Below are 19444 nucleotides of genomic sequence, written 5' to 3'. Positions count from 1 at the left end.
GACAGAATCTCACCTTTTCTTCAGGTAAGAAAATGATTCAGGTTTGGATAATATTTAATGTCTTTCAAATGTGAATCAACATCACAGGAGAGAGAGAGAGAAAAAGAAAAGGATTTCATTGATTACCTCAATTTATTAATTACGATAATTGTTGGTTTGTTAAACTCGATTTACAATAAATTCAGTTAATTGAATGTGATTGAAACAAGTAAGAATCGAGGAGAAATTTATTCTTATAACTTTTTAAATCTCGAAACTTTTGGAGAAATAAATTGTTATATTTTTTTTTGTTTATTCTCAATTCTTGATCTAATGATAACTTCTCTAAGGAAACTTATCATTATCTTTATTGTAAGAAAAACAATTTTCAAGGTCATACCAATCAGATGATTAGTATCATTTGCAAATGAAAAAAAATGAAAATCAGAAAGTGAAATGATAAAATTTCAATTGTGAGATCTACTATAAGTACAATCTATTATGATTTTTAATCAATCGTATTCATCTAGTATTGAATATTTAATCCTCAAACTGAGCACTTTATCATTAGAAGCATAAATGTCACGTTATGTCTTGTTGAGAGAAGGACAATTAATCTAAATTAGATGAAATCGTTATAATTTACTTTCGTTTATCTCATGGTTTTAATAAATATTGCACTAAATTTGTCTTATTTTGAGCTATGGAAATCTTTTGATTTAATCTGTTCGAGTTTCAGTCAAAGTCAAATCAAATAGCCTAAAGGCATGGAAGATGAAATTTCAGAATCTCAGAATCTCAGAATCTGAATTGAATCTGAGGTCAGGAAGTGTTGGAAGTTATGAATTAGCAAGTGATTTACATGAACCTAAGTCCAATCGTTACCAATTGTGTGTTAATTAGGTTGTTAAGTGAATTGCATGAGAATTTTCTGTACCAAGTGACAATAAATCTCAATAAAGATATGAAAATACTGATAAAAAGTGAGATTTAGTTGTAAAATTATTTAAATGAGAGTTGAGAAAGACAATTGATTAGTTAGTCTCTTCTTTAACAACAATCAAGTAACAATTAACTTTCCTTCTCTATGTAATTTTTGTATCTAAAGCAGGAACCAAAGAGAGGGGTGAACAATTAATAAAATGACTGTTCAATTGTCTAAATCAAAATATGATCGAGCTAATTTAGCATCTAAATTAATTTTCAGGTAAGTAAATTTCATCATTCTCTTGATCATTGATTAAATTAGTCAACTTATTATCATGTTTATTTCGCTATTAGTTGGATGCTGAAATTTTTCATCGATTCACAGAAAAAGAAGTTAAAGTTTCTGATCTAGAAAAATGTCCACAAACCTCAAGATCGTCAATGATTGGAATCAAATTAGAAAAGTAAGTCAATCATTATGCTAATTACAATTTATCAATTGTCTTATAACAAAATATTCTTAATTGTTAAGAGAATGGATTAATCAGCTCAACAAGGGAAAAACAGGTAAAGGTAAACCAAGTCTTGGTTGGGCGATAATTAAAGCGATTGGTCCTTCGTATTCATTTTGTTTCATCATTATGGTGATTTCGGTGAGTTAATTTTTGCTAAATTGACCTTTTCAGATCAAAACAATTAACCATTTATTAAAATTAACATTTGTATTTCATTTGAATTGGTGAAAAAAGTTCATTGATTTGGTTTATGCTTAATTTAAACAATTTCATTATAGTTAATGTTATTTTTTACTCTCAATTAATTAACTTTATTACCTGTAAATGTCAATTACCTAATTATAGTCACAATTTATCAGTTTAAATTGGTTGTTTCGATCTCTATGTTTAGTATCTTACATATTTAATGGTTTATATTATAATATCTGCACTGATTATCACTAATTAGCAGAGCAAATTGTCAGCAATCAAAAGGATTAAAACTGATTTTTACCATTTCGATTTTATGGTTTACAGAACTTGTTCCCAATAATTCAGACCGTTTTCATGGGATATTTGGTTGATCTTCTCTACAAGATGAATAAACCCGATGTCGATAATCATTCGCTCAAAAATCAGATCTATTGGTATGCGTCGGGAGTTGTTATCGCCCAAATATTGGGGTCTTACTCGAATAATTATTATTGGTTCTATGCTCGAATAGGTGGAATAGATGCTCGTGTTGCTTGTAGTCGTTTAATTTATCAGAAAACTTTACGATTATCACAAAGAGCTTTAGGTGAAACCACAACGGGACAGATCGTTAATCTTTTATCTAATGACGTCGCTCGATTTGATTATGCTTCTGAATTTCCTTTCTTTTTCATTTACGGTCCCATTCAAACTGGAATCTGTCTTTGGATTCTATGGCCTCTCATGGGTATTTCATCGGTAATTGGGTTCTTGGTACTTTTCTGTTTTGCTCCGTTTCAGTATTTCATGGGCAAAGCGTTTAGTAAGCTTCGGACTAAAGGAGCTATTCGAACCGATGAGAGAATTAGATTAATGAATGAGTTTATACCTGCGATGAGAGTTATCAAAATGTACGCATGGGAAAAACCGTTTGCATCTCTAGTCGATTATGCTCGTAAACGAGAAGTGTCCAAAATTCGAGGTGCCGCTTATCTGAAAAGTCTTAACTTTGGAATTGGAACTGTTTCAGAGAAATTGATCATGTTCTTGGTTCTTTGTTCTTATGTTCTAATGGGAAATCATTTATCGGCTAAAATGGTTTTTGTCGGAATGGCATTGATTCGTCAACTTCAATACACTATCACATTCTTTATACCTCTCGGTATATCTTCTGGCGCTGAAGCTCTGATCTCTATTAAAAGGATACAAACTTTTCTTGAACTTCCTGAACTCGACGAAGAATCTACCATGAAAAATGTCAGCACAAAATCAGAAGAACCTTCAATAAACTATGAGAATGTTCAAATCCGATGGAAACAAGATCATGATCCAGTTCTAACGAAAATTAATCTAAATCTTACCAGAGGCCAGTTAATGGCGGTTGTTGGTCCTGTTGGGTCAGGAAAATCGACACTTGTCACCTCAATTTTGGGCGAAGTTGCTGCCGATGTTGGGAAGATTGAGGTCAAAGGGAAAATGTCTTATGCAAGTCAACAAGCTTGGATTTTTGCAGGTAAGTTATTAATAACTGTTAGATTTTTCTCGAGTTTAAACTAATTTGTACCTCAAATTGTTCCACTTTAATAGGAACTGTTCGGGATAATATTCTATTCGGAAATGAGTATAACTCATCTCGTTATAAGGAAGTGATTCACGTTTCAGCCTCGAACGAGACATGGAAATATTACCTGCCGGAGATCAAACAGTCGTCGGTGATCGAGGAGCATCACTTTCTGGAGGTCAAAGAGCGCGGATTAACTTGCCCGTGCTCTTTATGCTCACGCCGATATTTACCTTCTAGATGATCCTTTATCGGCTGTTGATGCTCCAGTGGCTAAACATATCTTTGAGAAAAGTGTTAAAGAGTTTCTATCTGATAAGATCGCTATTCTGGTTACCCATCAGTTACAATTCATGAAATCAGCTGATCGTATATTATTACTACGAAATGGTTCACAGGTTTGTTTTGGTGATTATACTGAATTCTTGAAAAAGGGAAATGACTTTCTCACATCAACAATAACCGCAGAAAATGAGCCTAAACCTAAGCCGGTTGTTGAAAAGGTGATGTCAAGACAATTGAGTAAACGGATCAGTCGTCAATCATCATTGGCATCAATCATGACGGGAATCACTGGAACTGAAAATGATCTTTATACAGATCAAATTTATACTCTAGATGAAGGTGAGGGTGAAGAAGATGAACTTTCCGGACTTAAAACCAAATCCAATTCTCTTTGGACTTATATTCGAGCGGGAATTCATCCTACTCTTTTACCAGCATTCGCGTTTTATATTCTGGGTAGTCAACTGCTCATGTCTTTTATTGAATATTATTTCTCACTCTGGACCGATTCTGAAGAGCGAAAGTCTATCGCCTTCTCAAATAATTCAACCATCTTGGTGGCACAATCGTTTGTTGATAACTTCAGTCAAACCGATAATATCTATTTCTTTGCTGGATTAACTTTAATCTTGTTGGTTTGGTGTTTAACTCGTAACGTTGCCTTTTTTGCCGTTTGTATGAGAGCCTCGATCAAACTTCATTCCCGATTGTTCAAATCAATTGTTCGAGCTCCAATTTCATTTTTCGATGATAATCCTCCAGGAATTATACTTAACCGTATATCTCGAGACATTGGAACTGTTGATGATTTCTTACCTGCAACCATGTTCGATACTTTATTCATTATAACTTCCAATTTTGCTGCGATCTTATTAATGTCGGTGGTCAATGGTTTCTTAGCGATTCCTTCAATCTTACTGTTTGTTGTTGCGGGAATTGCTCGTAACTATTATGTTGACATCGCTCGAAATGTTAAAAGGCTCGAAGGAGTAACTAAAAGTCCAGTTTTTTCTCATCTGTCAACATCCGTTTCAGGGTTAACTACAATTCGAGCGTTCAAAGCTGAATCACGATTCAATGAACTTTTCGATGTCTATCAAGATGACCATTCATCGGCATATTTCACTTGGATCGCTTCATCCCGATTCTTTATATCGATGATGAATACGATTTCAAATTTTTATACTCTTGCAATTATCGTCATTGTATTGGTTGTTATCGATTCTCTTAATGGTAGTAGCGTGGGTCTTATTATTACATCCAGTATTGGACTTGCCACTGGTATTCAATGGGGTATGAGACAATTAACGGAAGTTGAAACCATGATGACTTCGGTTGAACGTGTGGATCAGATGAGATACATTGAACCCGAAGCCGAATTAGATTCAACCCCTGAAAATAAGCCAGCCGATTCTTGGCCCAGTAAGGGTGAAATTGAATTCCATCATGTTTACCTTAAATATGATCCGAAAAAAGCTCCAGTTCTGAATAATATTAGTTTCAAAATTAATGCTCGAGAAAAGGTCGGCATTGTTGGTCGAACTGGTGCCGGTAAAAGTTCAATAATGACTGCTTTATATCGAATGACCGAAACGGAAGGTCATATAATCATTGATGGAATTGATGTTTCATTGATTGGATTACATGATTTGAGAAAAAAGATTTCAATTATTCCTCAAGAACCGATAATATTTTCAGGATCAATTCGATACAATTTAGATCCATTTAGCTCAAAAAAAGATTCCGATCTTTGGGAAGCTCTTAGTCAGGTACAATTAAAACGACCTGTTGATGAAATGGGTGGACTGGACGCTATTGTGACCGATGGAGGTACAAATCTAAGTGTTGGCCAACGGCAACTTGTTTGCTTGGCTCGAGCAATTTTAGCCAATAACAAGATTCTTGTTCTTGATGAGGCAACAGCAAATATTGATCCAGTCACTGATGAATTAATTCAACAGACAATCAGAAAACGTTTTGCTGATTGTACTGTATTAACAATCGCCCATAGATTACACACCATCATGGATTCCGATAAAATTTTGGTCATGGATGCAGGTAAAGTTGCTCAATTTGGTGATCCAGCAAGTTTAGCTGATGATAAAGAGGGAATCTTTTACTCAATGATACAATCAACAGGTAAAGAAACTGCTGATGCATTAATCAAGATTGCGATGAGAAGCCGATTAAGAGGCAAAGGATTTGAAGATTCAGAGTAATAATTAACTTAATCACCATTAAAAGACAACAACCAACGACACAAAAAAACAAACAAAAAGTTAACCAGAAGCAAAAATAAATAAAAAACTTAAGTCAACATGATTAACTTAATAATAATGAAAGAATCAACAACAAGTTAATATAAAAAGTCAATAAATGATAATGAATATGATTAAAAGGTGTGTTAGATTACATGTTAATCCACTTAATCACTTAATCAGAATCATTATCAATCCATAAAATGATATCTGTAATAATTTAATGCGATAAACTTGTCAAATTTTAACACTATTTTGTTTTGAAAACTTTTCTTATATTTTGATCATCTAAGTTGATACATAATAATAATATAATTAGTTGATTAAGATTAACCATTTTGATAAGAAAAAACAATTTTCATAACCAGTTAATCAAATCAATTTGAATCCACCTTGATTGCTGATTAATTAATATCACTTAATGAGATAACCTTAATTGTAAGATAAGAAAAACTTTTTTTTTTGATTATCCTACACTCTCGTTGTAAATAATAATATAATTTATAAATTGTTGGGCCTTTAATTGCTAATCAAAGTTTGATTTACCCAATTAAACAACGATAATCAAATTAATCAAATTAACTGAATTAACTGATTGTAATCAGGTAAGTTTTTTTTTCCTACTTTTCTATTGGAAGAAAATAAAAACTTTAATTTACTCGTAATTAAGATTTGAATCATAAATTTGATTTTCCTTTGAAAACTTTTTTTTTCGTGGGCAACAATCAACTAATTATTAATTGTCCATTAGTGGTTAACTTTTAATTGTTTGGAATTTATTTCTCTGCAATTTAATTTATATATTAAGACGCGTTAATTAAATTACCACAACTGTCAACAGTTAAACGGTAATTGTTAATCGTTGTGTTTAATTTGATTGCGTCAATTAATTAATTTTATTTTCTCAGCATGAGTTCAGAGTCATTGATGACATTTATATAATAATAATTAACTGATGCTGACAATTAGTGACAGATTAAGATTATTATAATTAAGATATAGTAATAGAAAAGATTAACAATTAATCCTTTAATTAATGACGATAAGAGATAAATTCATTTTCAATATCTCCAGTGTTCCCATTAGTTAATTCAATTGATCATTTAGTAACCATTGATACTGTTAACTTAATTACTAAATTAGTTAATTGTTGTTGTTTTAAATTGATCAGTAAATTAAGTTGATTGTTTTTTCCTCATCATCAAAAAACAAACAAACAAACAAACAATCAAAATGAATGAACCTCGACCAAGATCATATACAATTGAAAAATCAATTGATTTGGAATCATCTTTATCCAATTTACCAGAATTGAATAACAATCAACACCAAAACCACCAATCAACATCAATCAGTGAGAATAAATTGTCAACAATTAGCTACAACAACAACAATAATAGTAAAACACGTCAATCATTTTCTCGTCGATATTCACAATACACTAATTGGTCGTCAACGAATCAAATTAACTACGATTCTGGTCGAGTTTCAATCACTCGTCGTAAATCAGTAATCACACCAAATCCGATTACAATTAACACTTTTTTATCCAAACTTCGTATCGATATTATGATATTTTTATTGATTTTCGCTTCCGCCGTTCAGAATATAACAGTTACTCGAATCATGAACGATAAGATGTGTTTCAATCAATTTCATTCTCGAAGTGAATTCTGTTTTCCAATTCAATACACCAACGAGGAAGACGATGGTTCAATCGATATTCTTGATAGGATCAATCTAACAATTAACACCGTTAAACGAGTTGATCACATTAAACCAATTGAATTGTGTTTAACCACAATTCCAGGAGCAATTACAACTTTTCTATTCGCAATTTGGATTGACGCTTATCCCAAATATCTGAAATACATGTTGAGTATTCCAACCCTTGGGTTTATCTGTCAAGTGATCATATTGTTAATTAATGCTTCGTTTTTTGAAATGAGTAAGTAAATTAGTCCAATCAATGGTTTTCACAGATTAATTCATTAGCAGGATTAATGTTTTGAAACTTTATTCATGATGATAATAAGTGGTTACGATTATGATGTGTGTATGTATGTGAATACATCTAAATGTTTAATGAGTTAATTAGTTACCAAAACAATCAAAAAGACAATCAAGTTATTGTTGTTTCACTTTGTTCCCATAATCATTGTCTCTTAACAAGAGATATACGATTTAATTACAATTGTAACAATTATCGGAAGACAATTTTATTAACCTTGTTTAACCATTTGAAAAGCGGTAAAAATTTGGCTAATTAAGGAAGGATGAAGATGATGATGATAATGATAATGATGGAGTGTAAAGAAAGAGAGAAAGAAAGAGAAAGATGAAGATGAAGATGTGAAAAATAAGACAGGTATTCAGGTGAACCTGTATAAAGATTGTTTCTTGTTAAAAGATGAACCCAGTAATTTACATATTACCTTTACCTTTATGCTGGAAGAAAAGTTTATCTTCCTTGATGATGATGATGATGAGCCTACGAAGAGACATCAATAGTTAATTGTAACTAAATTACATGGTTCATAACCTTTGTTTTCATCATTATCATTATCATCATCATTATTATTATCGCCATCATTATCATCTTCATCTTCATCTCTCTCTCTCTCTCTCACTCACTCACTCTCTTTCTTCAAACAAGATAATTAAAATGAGACTCCAAACATGATTTAAACATAATGATTATATCTCAATTTACTCTCGATAATTTTGTCTTGATTGTTGTAACATTTAATTTGTTCACATTTCTCACCAAATCTTTTTAATATTAATGTTGATCATCATAATCAACTTTGATATCTTTGCTGTTATATTGTTATCATATTGTTATGCTAATAACGATTCAGAGATATACTAATATGTAATTGTAATCGTTAAATAATTATCAACGATTTGTTGATTGTCTCAATTTCATTTTCTAACTAATTCCTGGTTAGATTATTAACCTTGAGAGTTATTATTTGTTATTCTATTAATAATTTTCTCATTTCTAAATTTCCAATTACAATCAATCATCTCATTCAATTTGTCAATTCATTTTCTTCACTTTTCTTGTTTACCTGGTCAAGAATCAGAGAAAAACAAACAAATTTGAAGAATTGAATCTTCCAATAATTGATTAATCATTCATCTTAATCAATAAATTTTGTTTTCTTTCTTTAATTAAAGATTCAATTGCTACAATATTGTCTTATATACCTTTCGGTTTCCTTGGAGCAACAATCAGCCCAATGACAGCAATTTATATCTTCATTGCAAGGACAACACAATTTAAAGATCGTTGCCTTAGATTTGCAATATTGAATACGTTTGTAATTATTGGTAAGAATTCATTGAACCATTTGTATCTGAGTATATTGAGAGAGAAAAGTTAATTACATTGATTGTAAATGTGTAAATTAACAAATCATGATGAAACTTATTTTCTTAATTATCTTTACGTTTTTTACTTTCTCTCAATTTCAGGTTCAATTGGTGGCACTTTAATTGGTGGATTAATATTACGATCACGACCCTGGACATCGGCTCAACCTGAAAATTATATCGGTTTACTTGCATTCATTTTAATTGTTGGCTTGATTTGGTTAACATTTTTCTTACCAATATCACCTTACGTAGCAACAATTGAAGATAATCATGACAATATCTCTGAATACTCTTATAAAACAACGGTGGCCAATTATTATATCTCTGAGGATATATTTAGATTATCCAATCTTCGGGTTATCTGGATAACTTTCACCCGAAAGCGACCTGAAAATGGACGCCTACGGATTTGGTTACTAATTATTGGCCTACTGATTATACTTTGTTGTACATCGGGAAGAGCTCGGATTAACTTTGACTTTTCCAATAGAGTTTATCAATGGGATCCCATGTTAATTACTTTTATCAATCTACTTGTAATTATGGTTCCAACTTTATTCACGTTGGTTTTTGCTCCAATTTTAACTAAAACTCTTGATTGTGATGATACAACTTTAGGTATAATCGGTTCAATTTCCCTTCTTCTTATGAACATCGTTCGAGGTTTCATCTTGGAACCTCATGGATTCATTGCTTCCTATCTGATCGGCTGTCTTTCTGGTCTCACTACCATTTCGATAAGATCAATATTATCAAAATCTATCGAAGAATATGAGATTGGACAAATATTCAGCGTTCTTTCAACCTTCGAACACTTATTTCCAACTCTATTTGCTCTTTGCTCGGAAAATATCCTCAAGCAAACGTTCACCATAAATCCTGGTATCGTTTTCTGGTTCTTTTCAATTCTACTAATTTTCCCAGTTCTCTTAATGATTTGGTTACGAGCAACTAAATCTAATTGGAATTATTCTGAAACCCAAAAGTTTATATTATCTTAATTATCCTTTCCACCAATTAACGAACAATGAACAATTACAGTTACCAATTCACATTCGAATGACATTTAAAACTAATTTAATTTATTTACTTTTCTTTTCTAATATATATATAAAAAAATGTCCAATTCTTTATTTACCTTTACTCTTCTTCTTCAACTAAAATTAACGACAACAATTAACTAATTGTAAGTGCGAGAGAAAAAAAAATTAAAACTTTCTCACTTTCGAATCAGTTAATTGTGTTTGAAACCTCAAAGTTTCACTTTAAATTGGAAAAACAGAAAACTGATTATAATCAACAATCAAAGTGCTAAATCTAACATTCAGTGCTAATTGTTAAAAGTTAATTGTTATCAATTTAACAGTTTCTTTCCTTCCTGTTATCAAATATCTTCTTCTCAATATCTCATTACCTGTAATCTTTACTTTTTTTTAGCCTAAAGGCAAATTGAATATCATATTTACCTTTCTAAATATTAGTTACCACAAAATCTTATCCGATAACAATTTAGAAGGAGAAAGAAAAAAAGTTGAAGATAATTTAGTTGATCAACTGATTAACTGATTAACTAGAAGGAGATTGTTTATCAATTTAAACAAAAGGATTTAATTGATAACAATCAACCAATAGGTAAATCACCAAAACAACAGCAACAATTAACAATCGTAAAACTTTAATTATCATGTTAATGGGAAAAAAACATTTTCTCAATTGAAAACTTGAAACTATCAATCAAATCAACGGAAAGTTAAGATTAACTTTTTCTTTGGTGAATTATTGATGATGATTGTGAGATAATCAAAGGAAATTAAGACGAGAAAAAAAGTTGCTTATCTGATTAATTATATCTACTAATTAACTAAATAACAAGTTATCATGTTTGAATTATAACCTTGACTCAATGTTACCTTTTTCCCATTGGAAAATCATTAATCGTTGATGATGATCATGTTTTTGCTCAACTGTTAACAAACTTTAGTCTCGAACAATTAATAATCTATAAGCTGAATTAATCCTAATCATCATCAATAGTGAGAGAGAGAGAAAGATAAAATTAATGATTCTGATGAAAAAGATTAGATATTGAGAGAAATCATCAAAATGATTAAATGGATAATAAGACAATTTAAAGATCAACGAAACCAAAGAAAAAAAAATTGAATCATTTTCTCAATTAAAAATTTAACACACACACACACATAGAGAGAGAGAGAAAGATAAGTTAATTGCAATTAATTAAAAGTTAATTGTGACATTAGCTAATTCCAAGGATAAGCTTGTCAGGTTAATTGTGACGCAAACTCAATTCAACTAATTGTGAACACAAACTGTGAAACTAAATTAACTTTAATCTTGATACGAATGGTGAAAATTTTACCTTTTCCACTGATTAAGTAGAAACATGTTATTTGTACGGAAAAGTGAACAATTTAAATCAATCAAATCACAATTAGTAAATTTTTTCACCAACAATTGGATCACAATATTGTGTGTATTTGGTTGTTCTGGTCAAATCTTCCTACTGACCAGAGACTATTTTGTAAAGGATGTTACTTACGAAGTGATTCCGGTCAGTCCGATTGATATTACCATTCCAAAGATATCGATTTGTATTCCCATGAAATCAGTTCTTAATTATACTAAATTAGTTGTCGATAAATGGTCAATATTTACCCGTTGTCATCGAAATCTAAGTAGATATTGTATTCTCGATAATTATTCAATCGAATCGCTTGGTTCAATTTTACTCGAACATTTTGACATAACCACAATTCATCCTTATATTGTTTCATCTGAACAAATGATTAACTTTATTTTAATTCATGGATCAATGAATGTATCAGAAAAGGGAATTTGTAACACTAAAGATTATCTGGTTTACCCTGAAGTTTGTTATACCATTGAGTGTACTCGAAAAGACGGAAGTCCAGTACTAGCCCATCGATTTCAACCCAACTTTTTAGCGGCAACTGAATCGTTGGTACAAATTGGCCTGAAAAGTTCACTATTATCATCGGAAAAAAGATTCACCATCTCACTACAATCAATGACCCATCCAAGGCGTGAAGCTGAATACGAATACGGATTAAGTGTCACATGTCCATCAGATCGGTTAACGTTCAGAGCGCAATTTAAGTTCAGTAAACGATTTATGGTCAACTTACCTTATCCCTACCCAACTGATTGTGTTAATTACGATCGTGATGTGACAATTTCCCGTTGTCTTAACAATTTATCATTCAATCTTTTCAATGCACCTTATCCTAGACGACAAATTGATCTACTTGCGTTTTCAGGTCAATCGTTCAAACTTTTCCCCGAATACAACGATCAAACACTGACACAGTTGAGAAAAATTCGAGATATTTGCTACCATGATTATCCACACCCAAGTTGCCTTTGTGAGATAAATTCTCTCTCATTATTGACACGAGAATTTACTATATTACCTTTCTATACCAATTCGACGATAATTGAAATTCAAGCACCCGACGAACCTGATCTGGTCTATTTCGTTACTCCGAAAATGGCCTTATCAGATTGTATCGTTATGATTTGTAGTGTTGTTGGATTTTGGTTCGGATTTGATGTTTACCATGATGCTGATCAAATTATAACAAGATTACGTTTCATAATTAAAAAATGGCTCACCAAATTAACTGGAACAATTAATGTTACATCGCCTCGATATCGAGCAGCAATTAAGCCAAAAATGATTGGAAATCAAATTGGAAAATCGATAATAATAAGTAAAGTTAATCAACAATCATTTTCTTTGCAATCTGATAATCAATTATTTCAATTAATCAAGTAATCAATTAACAATTAACTATAATTCCAACAATAATAAAATCAAATGAATGTGAGTTTTAAGTTACATGGAAGCAGATAATTAGTAAATCATCATCTTCTTTAAATTGTAATTAATAATCATCGATAAAATGAAAATGTTTACTTAATGTGATTCTAATTGAGGAAGAACTAATTGTTTTAACCTGATCATAATTATAATCAATTGTTAATTGTAAATTAATGAACGATGTAAAATTAACCGCAATCATTTGGTGATGTTGATTAGAGTCTATGAGAATCTTTGTTTTAATATGAATGTTGATTAAAAAATGAAAATAACAACAAATAAAAATGTAATTTCTCAACAATTAGTTAATTGTTGTGTGGTCTCTTTTATTGCACATTAAGCGCATTAATAAATATAATCAAGAGAGAGATAGAGAGAGAGACAGAGAGTAAGGCACAAATTGTATTGTATCAATGAAAACTTGGTAATTCACAATTTAGGGATTTGAGCTTTAAAATATCATTCATGTAATTTGAGAGGATTTTTGAAGTTTTTTTTTGTTGTTATCATAAAAATAGTGATATTAAATCATCAATGGAATCAGTGTTGGATTATCCAATGGGGGGAGATTAGAGATTATAGCAAAAATAATCATTATTTACATTAAAATAATTTACATGATAAATATGAAGATATAATATTAAAAAAAAATGAGATGCTGATCATTATGGTTAATGAATGGACATTTTCAGGAACCGGGTTTCTTCAACGAGGGTATTTAGTGTTGAATTAAGATCGTTAATAACCATATTTGAACTGTGGTTAATTAATCCTTGTTCAGTCATCCACTGAACCATTTCATCGGGTAAAATGATATCTTGATTTGCTTGGTCGATTGGTTGATGATGATGATGATGATGGTGATGGTGATGATGGTCAGAAACACAGTTACGATGATTAACATTATTATTATTATTATTGTTGTTGTTATTGATAATATTTGAAGGATAATGTTTATTATTATTAACATTTACTGTTTCGTTTGGATAATGAATCTCTGTTACTACGGTTGTAGTTGATCCTGTCGTTGAACCAGCCGTTGTTCCCGTGGTTCGAGTTGATGCTGTATCACTAAAACCTCCAGAGACACAATTAACCCCTGAGGAAATAGAAACAGAACTGTTTAAAGTTGTTAGTGAAGCTGAAGGCACAAATGGCTCTGGGCTTATTGCCATGGCTTTTGAGAGAGCTAAACTTTGTGGAGCAATTAACAGATTATCAGTTTGAGATAAATGATGTACTATTGATGGAGGGCGACGATTAACGGCACTTGGTTCATCTTTTAGTCTTGAATGGTGAGATAATCCAACCGGACCAATTGAACTTGTTGTTATATTACCATTGGTATTATTTGTTGTTGCATTATTATTATTATTATTATTATTACATATACCGGATACATTTGTTGGGATAACAGGCAAACCAGTGCCAAGTCCTGAACCATAGAGACTTGAGTTGGATGCATCACTTGATCGTCTACTGCTCCCACCAAGGGAAATAGGGTCATAGGAAGAGCATCGAGCAAGATTGGCACCATTACAAGGACCTTCCATACCAGTGTTGGTCAAATTGTTACAATTGGTCAAACCGTTTGAACTGCTTTCATTTGTTAGCTGACTGGCATCTGATCCAAGAACTGATGAATAAAATGAATTGATACTGCTCTCGGTGCTTCCATGACGAACTAGATTGGATTTTATCATTGATGATTTTTTATCTCCCTTTTTATTGGATATCATTTTCTCACAGTTAATTATGTCATCATCAAGACCATAGGAGGTCGCAACATTGTCACGATGATGACCTTTTGAGATTAAAATATTTGGTATCCAATTGGTTGCTGAGCGGAAACTGTTTTTCAATTTATTGGCAAATGATGATCGAGGTTTCATTGGATCTTTATTGGAAATTTCAATTATCGGTGAGGTTAATGAAGGAATACCTGGTGAATTAACTGATGAATAGTTGGGTGAACGATAAGCCACCGTGGTAACACCGCCGGTGTTTAGGTTTGAACCTCCATTACCAAGGTTCAATCGGATTCCACTTGAAGGTAAAAGGTCAGTTGATGATGCGTCTAAATCAATCGGTAAACTATTATTATCATTAACACTGTTTCCACCGACTGAATTTTGTGTACACCAATCGTTTCCGATGCACGTAGTTGAAACACTATTATCACTAATTGGAGGTTCAATACAATTTCCGTTGGCACTGTTATTGTGAAGATTATCACCAACACAATTTATATTAACATCTTCACCATTTAAGTTACTAGTATTATGATGATTATAATGATTGTGAACATTAATTGAACTTGGACTTGATATCATTTCACTTTTTTCACTCTTAATTGTTTGGTTCAACACTTTGTCACCTCCGCCTCCAGGGCCATTTACACAATCACTATTACCTTTATAACCATTAATATGACAATTAACACTCCCACTAGCGGTCCTAATGTCATTAGCCCCAGTGCCGTTATTATTATTATTATTATTATTGTTACGATGATGACTACTTCCATTACCATTGCCATTATTATTATTACCACTTCCACCATTACCTCCATTGCTACGGTTACCATTATTACCGTTATTCCGTTGATGATTTCCATTAGAGTTAATGTTTGATCCTCCTCCACTTCCACTGCCACCGGCACTACCATTACCACCCACCACCACCACCACCACCACTACCCTTTCTATCATCATTATGATCATCATCATTCATACCTTTTTTATGCTTTTTATTTGCATAAACATCAGGACCATGAACCGTTTTCACATGTTTACGAAGTGAACTTGGATCAGTATATTTCTTCATGCAACCAGGAACACCACATTTAAATGGTTTCTCATTGGAATGAGTTCGATTCTGGTGTTTCGCTCGATCGGAAGCATTTGAAAAAGCTTTAGTACAATTAGGAAACTCACAGGAATAAGGTTTCTCTCCAGTATGTGATCGTAAATGAGTTTTCAAATTTTCCAACCGTGAATAAGCCTTAAAACAACCTTCAAATGTACACTTATTAGGTTTTTCTCCGGTATGTTTACGAGCATGAACAACCAACATATATTGAGCTTTGAACTGTTTACCTTCACGAGAACAATCCTTCCAACGACAGATAAACAATCGTTTATGATTAGTTTGCTGAATATGATCAATGTTAACATGTTTAACCAAATCTTCTTGTGTAAGAAATTCTCGAGTACAATCACCCCACTGGCAATTAGTCTCAAAATTAGGATCAGGTCCACCATCTTCTCTCTCTTCCATATTACTATCTTCAATTTCAACCCTTTTATTGGGTTTATTATTATTCTTAAGGTTTGATGAATCACGGTCAACTTCCTTATCCAGAACAGTCGATGATACAACATTACTTGCTGTCTCATGACCGTTATTTTTACCCGATGATGGAGAAGATGATGAATCAGCAGTATTACTTGCAGAAGGAATAATTTTAGAACCTTTTTTACCAAGTAAACCAGTAAAAGCCGATGACGATGAGGAGCTTGTGTTATTATTATTATGGACGTTGATGGCACTATTGTTGTTGTTGTTGTTATTGTTGTGATGATGATGAAGATAATGATGGTGATGATTATTGTTTGCATTGGCTGCTGAAAAATTAGCAATATTATTGCTTAGATTAAGTGATGAATAATAATGACCAAGTCCAATATGAGGTGTAAAGGCTGAATTTTGGCAGGTTAAGATTGAATTTGATCCTAATGAACCAGGACCTGAAGGTCCTGAAGGTAATAAAATTGGTGACCTGATGAAAGGATGAAGATGAGACGGAAGACCAGCTTCTGATGGTGGACGACTGAATGATGGACTCAAAGAACCTGAATCAAGATAAACAAACAGAGGGGAAAAAATGTAAACAAGAAAAAAATGATTAACCATATATAACAGATCAATTTGATGACTTTTCATCCCTTAATCCTAAATCTCTCTCTCTCTCTCTCTCTCTCTCTCTATTTGTTTGTAAACAACAATAACGATTTATCATTGATCTTTTATTTAAAATTAATGGTGCAAAATAAAAATTTTTGTGCAATTCATTAGCTGTTTTTACTTGAATAGAGAGTACAAACTGTGTTAAATAAATGAGTTTACAGAAAGAAGAAAAAAAGAGAAGAAAAATTGAACAAAGAGATGGAGAGAGAGAGAGAGAAAAAAAGAAAATTAAGAGAAAAAAGAAGGCGAGGCGAAAGAAGATTAAGATGTTGAAGAAGATGAAGAAGTGAAGTTACAGAGTGAAAGATGAGCAAGAGGATGAACAAGAAAGATGAAGATGTAGAAAGAGAGAGAGAGAAGAAAAATGCTGTCACGATGGAGAATCGGCAACTTTTCTCTCTCTCTCTTTTTCTCTTATCCTCTTTTTTTTCTCTTCTCTTTTCCTTCTTACATCTTCATTATCTTCTAACCTATAATAATACCGAAATAATAAACATTCGGTTGAAAATTAAGTCTATATAAAAATAAATAACCTGGTATAGGTTAATGAAGATGTAAGAAAAAGAGAGGAGGGAGAGCGATGGAGAGAAGAGAGAAAAATGGAAAAAAAAGTTGCCGATTCTCCATCGTGACAGCATTTTTCTTCACTACATCTTCATCTTCATCTTTGCTCATCTTTCACTCTGTAACTTCACTTCTTCATCTTCATCTTCTTCTTCAACATCTTAATCTTCTTTCGCCTCGCCTCCTTTTTTTTCTCTCAATCTCTTTGTTCAATTTTTTCTTCTTCTCTTTCTTGTCTCTCACTCTCTCTCTCTCTCTCTCTCTCTCTCTCTCTCTCTGTCTCTCTCTCTCTCTGTCTCTCTCTCTCTCTGTTCAACCTCAATTATTTAACAAAATTTTCTCTCTAAACTATTCAACAAAAATACCTAATGAAGGATTAAAGACTAAATCGCAGTCAAGCAGGAGGATCGGATTATCCATGTTAAACTAATCACAGTCACTAAATTTTCATCTTCTTAAACAAAATACACACACAGACACACACACACACACATACAGTACATGGATTTATACAAAGAGATTAATAAGAGAATAGGTAATTTGTTGATCTACTTACTTGCTGATAAATGACCGTAAGAACCACCACTCGCTCTTGAACGAGATCCATTGACAAGTGAAAGAAGTGAATTTGGTGAACATCTTATTAGAGAATTTATGTCAAAATTATCTGATCCTGGTGAAAGTGCTCGTTTACGACCTCCACCACCTCCACTTTCTAAGGCATAACTTGTCGCAAGTGAAGCTGCACTTGAGGCATCACATGTTGGATGACAATGGAAATCAACAGCACCAGGAGGATGAAATGGTGAATAAAATCCATGGTATGGGAAATGAGAAGCTCCTGGAACAACATTTGAGGCCGCTGAGCTTAACGACCAAACGTAATTTCCTTCATGGGTCCGAGAATCGATATTAATTCCATGGGCCCACATAACTTACAGATAAGGCACAATACTAATGATAATCATACAAAAAGAAATCAAGACTTTAGAACTTCTTATCTATTTACTTATTTATATCAAAATTAGAAACAAAAAAGTCTCACGTTAACAAAACAAAAAGAAACGAACACAAACAAACGCAAGAGAAAAGAGAAACGAAATGTTAACTAGAGACTAATCCAATTCTAACTGAGCCAATGTCAGAATTCAAACTCAAACTCCTCCCGCGAAATTCACAATTTCAGTGCTTCCACCTGTTGGTCGATATTTCGACTATTCGATTTTCTTTTCATTTTTTTTTTAATTGTTACCAAAAGAATCACAATTAACGATTGACTTTTTTTCCATTTTTTATATTACCACTTTTTCTGATTCTAAATTTTCATTTCTCTTATTTTTTTCTTATTCTTTACGCGTTTGATTCTTTTCGTATTATATTTTTAAACGAAAATTATCTTGATGGTTAATAGATTTTACTCTCAGATTTTTTTTTGATTAAATGATTTCGATTTTGATTTTGATTCTTGGGTTTAATCATCGCCTTGGTTTGTGTTCGAAACTCCAACATTTCCTCGAACAGGTCAATTGAAATCCTAATGGGCCATTAGTTTGAATCAATAGAATTTCACAATTGTTCTAATTCAATAGAATAGCTTTGATTTACTATTGAATTAGTGACTCTGAGAAGACAATTAACTAATTGTTATTGAAATAATCTCAGAATCAATGTTAACTATTGAGTAACTCAAGGGAAAGTAGTTAATTTTTGGCTCGAAAATTGAAAATTAAAGTCGACCAATAATAACGTTAGAGAGATAGACATTTATACTCTTGGTTTTAAGAAATCAAAGAATTTAATTAACTATCGGTTTAATTAACAATCGTTCGGCTTGATTATCTTGGAGATTTAAAGAAGACCTCAAATGACATTTCGATAACTTTTCGGTTTTAATTTTTCTTCTCGATTAGAAATAGTTACAATCATTTGGAGTGAATTGAGTCAAACAATTAATTAAATTTTAACCCTAACA

General features: G+C 32.1%; 2 protein-coding genes and 1 pseudogene across 2 annotated transcripts; 2 read left to right on the top strand and 1 right to left on the bottom strand.

Moving 5' to 3' along the window:
* Positions 1 to 1034: 1034 nt before the first annotated feature.
* On the top strand, positions 1035 to 5949 carry LOC128389600 (ATP-binding cassette sub-family C member 4-like; annotated as a pseudogene).
* Positions 5950 to 6804: 855 nt separating this feature from the next.
* On the top strand, positions 6805 to 10140 carry LOC128389610 (uncharacterized). Its single transcript, XM_053349222.1, has 3 exons — positions 6805 to 7644; positions 8880 to 9032; positions 9177 to 10140. The coding sequence occupies exons 1-3, from the start codon at positions 6930 to 6932 to the stop codon at positions 10076 to 10078; spliced, it is 1770 nt and encodes a 589-aa protein (XP_053205197.1). The 5' UTR covers positions 6805 to 6929; the 3' UTR covers positions 10079 to 10140.
* A 3086-nt stretch (positions 10141 to 13226) lies between these two features.
* LOC128389599 (probable cyclin-dependent serine/threonine-protein kinase DDB_G0292550) lies at positions 13227 to 18582 on the bottom strand. The gene is given in 3 exon segments (XM_053349212.1): positions 13227 to 15620; positions 15622 to 16793; positions 18029 to 18582. Coding segments are annotated over 3 exon segments (3558 nt in total). The 5' UTR covers positions 18405 to 18582; the 3' UTR covers positions 13227 to 13610.
* Between the last annotated feature and the right edge of the window lie 862 nt (positions 18583 to 19444).

Source organism: Panonychus citri, unplaced genomic scaffold (genome assembly GCF_014898815.1).
Source record: "Panonychus citri isolate SS breed McGregor unplaced genomic scaffold, ASM1489881v1 Contig00109, whole genome shotgun sequence".
Classification (NCBI taxonomy): domain Eukaryota; kingdom Metazoa; phylum Arthropoda; class Arachnida; order Trombidiformes; family Tetranychidae; genus Panonychus; species Panonychus citri.
Note: the sequence above shows the minus strand (reverse complement) of the source record. Positions and strands in the feature narration are given on the sequence as shown.

What these genes read in the sequence shown, in the direction of transcription:
- LOC128389610 (XM_053349222.1), top strand. Translation starts at nt 6,930, where the DNA reads ATGAATGAACCTCGACCAAGATCATATACAATTGAAAAATCAATTGAT. An exon ending in TGCTTCGTTTTTTGAAATGA is followed by an intron (nt 7,645 to 8,879) that starts GTAAGTAAATTA and finishes CTTTAATTAAAG; the next exon opens with ATTCAATTGCTACAATATTG. An exon ending in GAATACGTTTGTAATTATTG is followed by an intron (nt 9,033 to 9,176) that starts GTAAGAATTCAT and finishes TCTCAATTTCAG; the next exon opens with GTTCAATTGGTGGCACTTTA.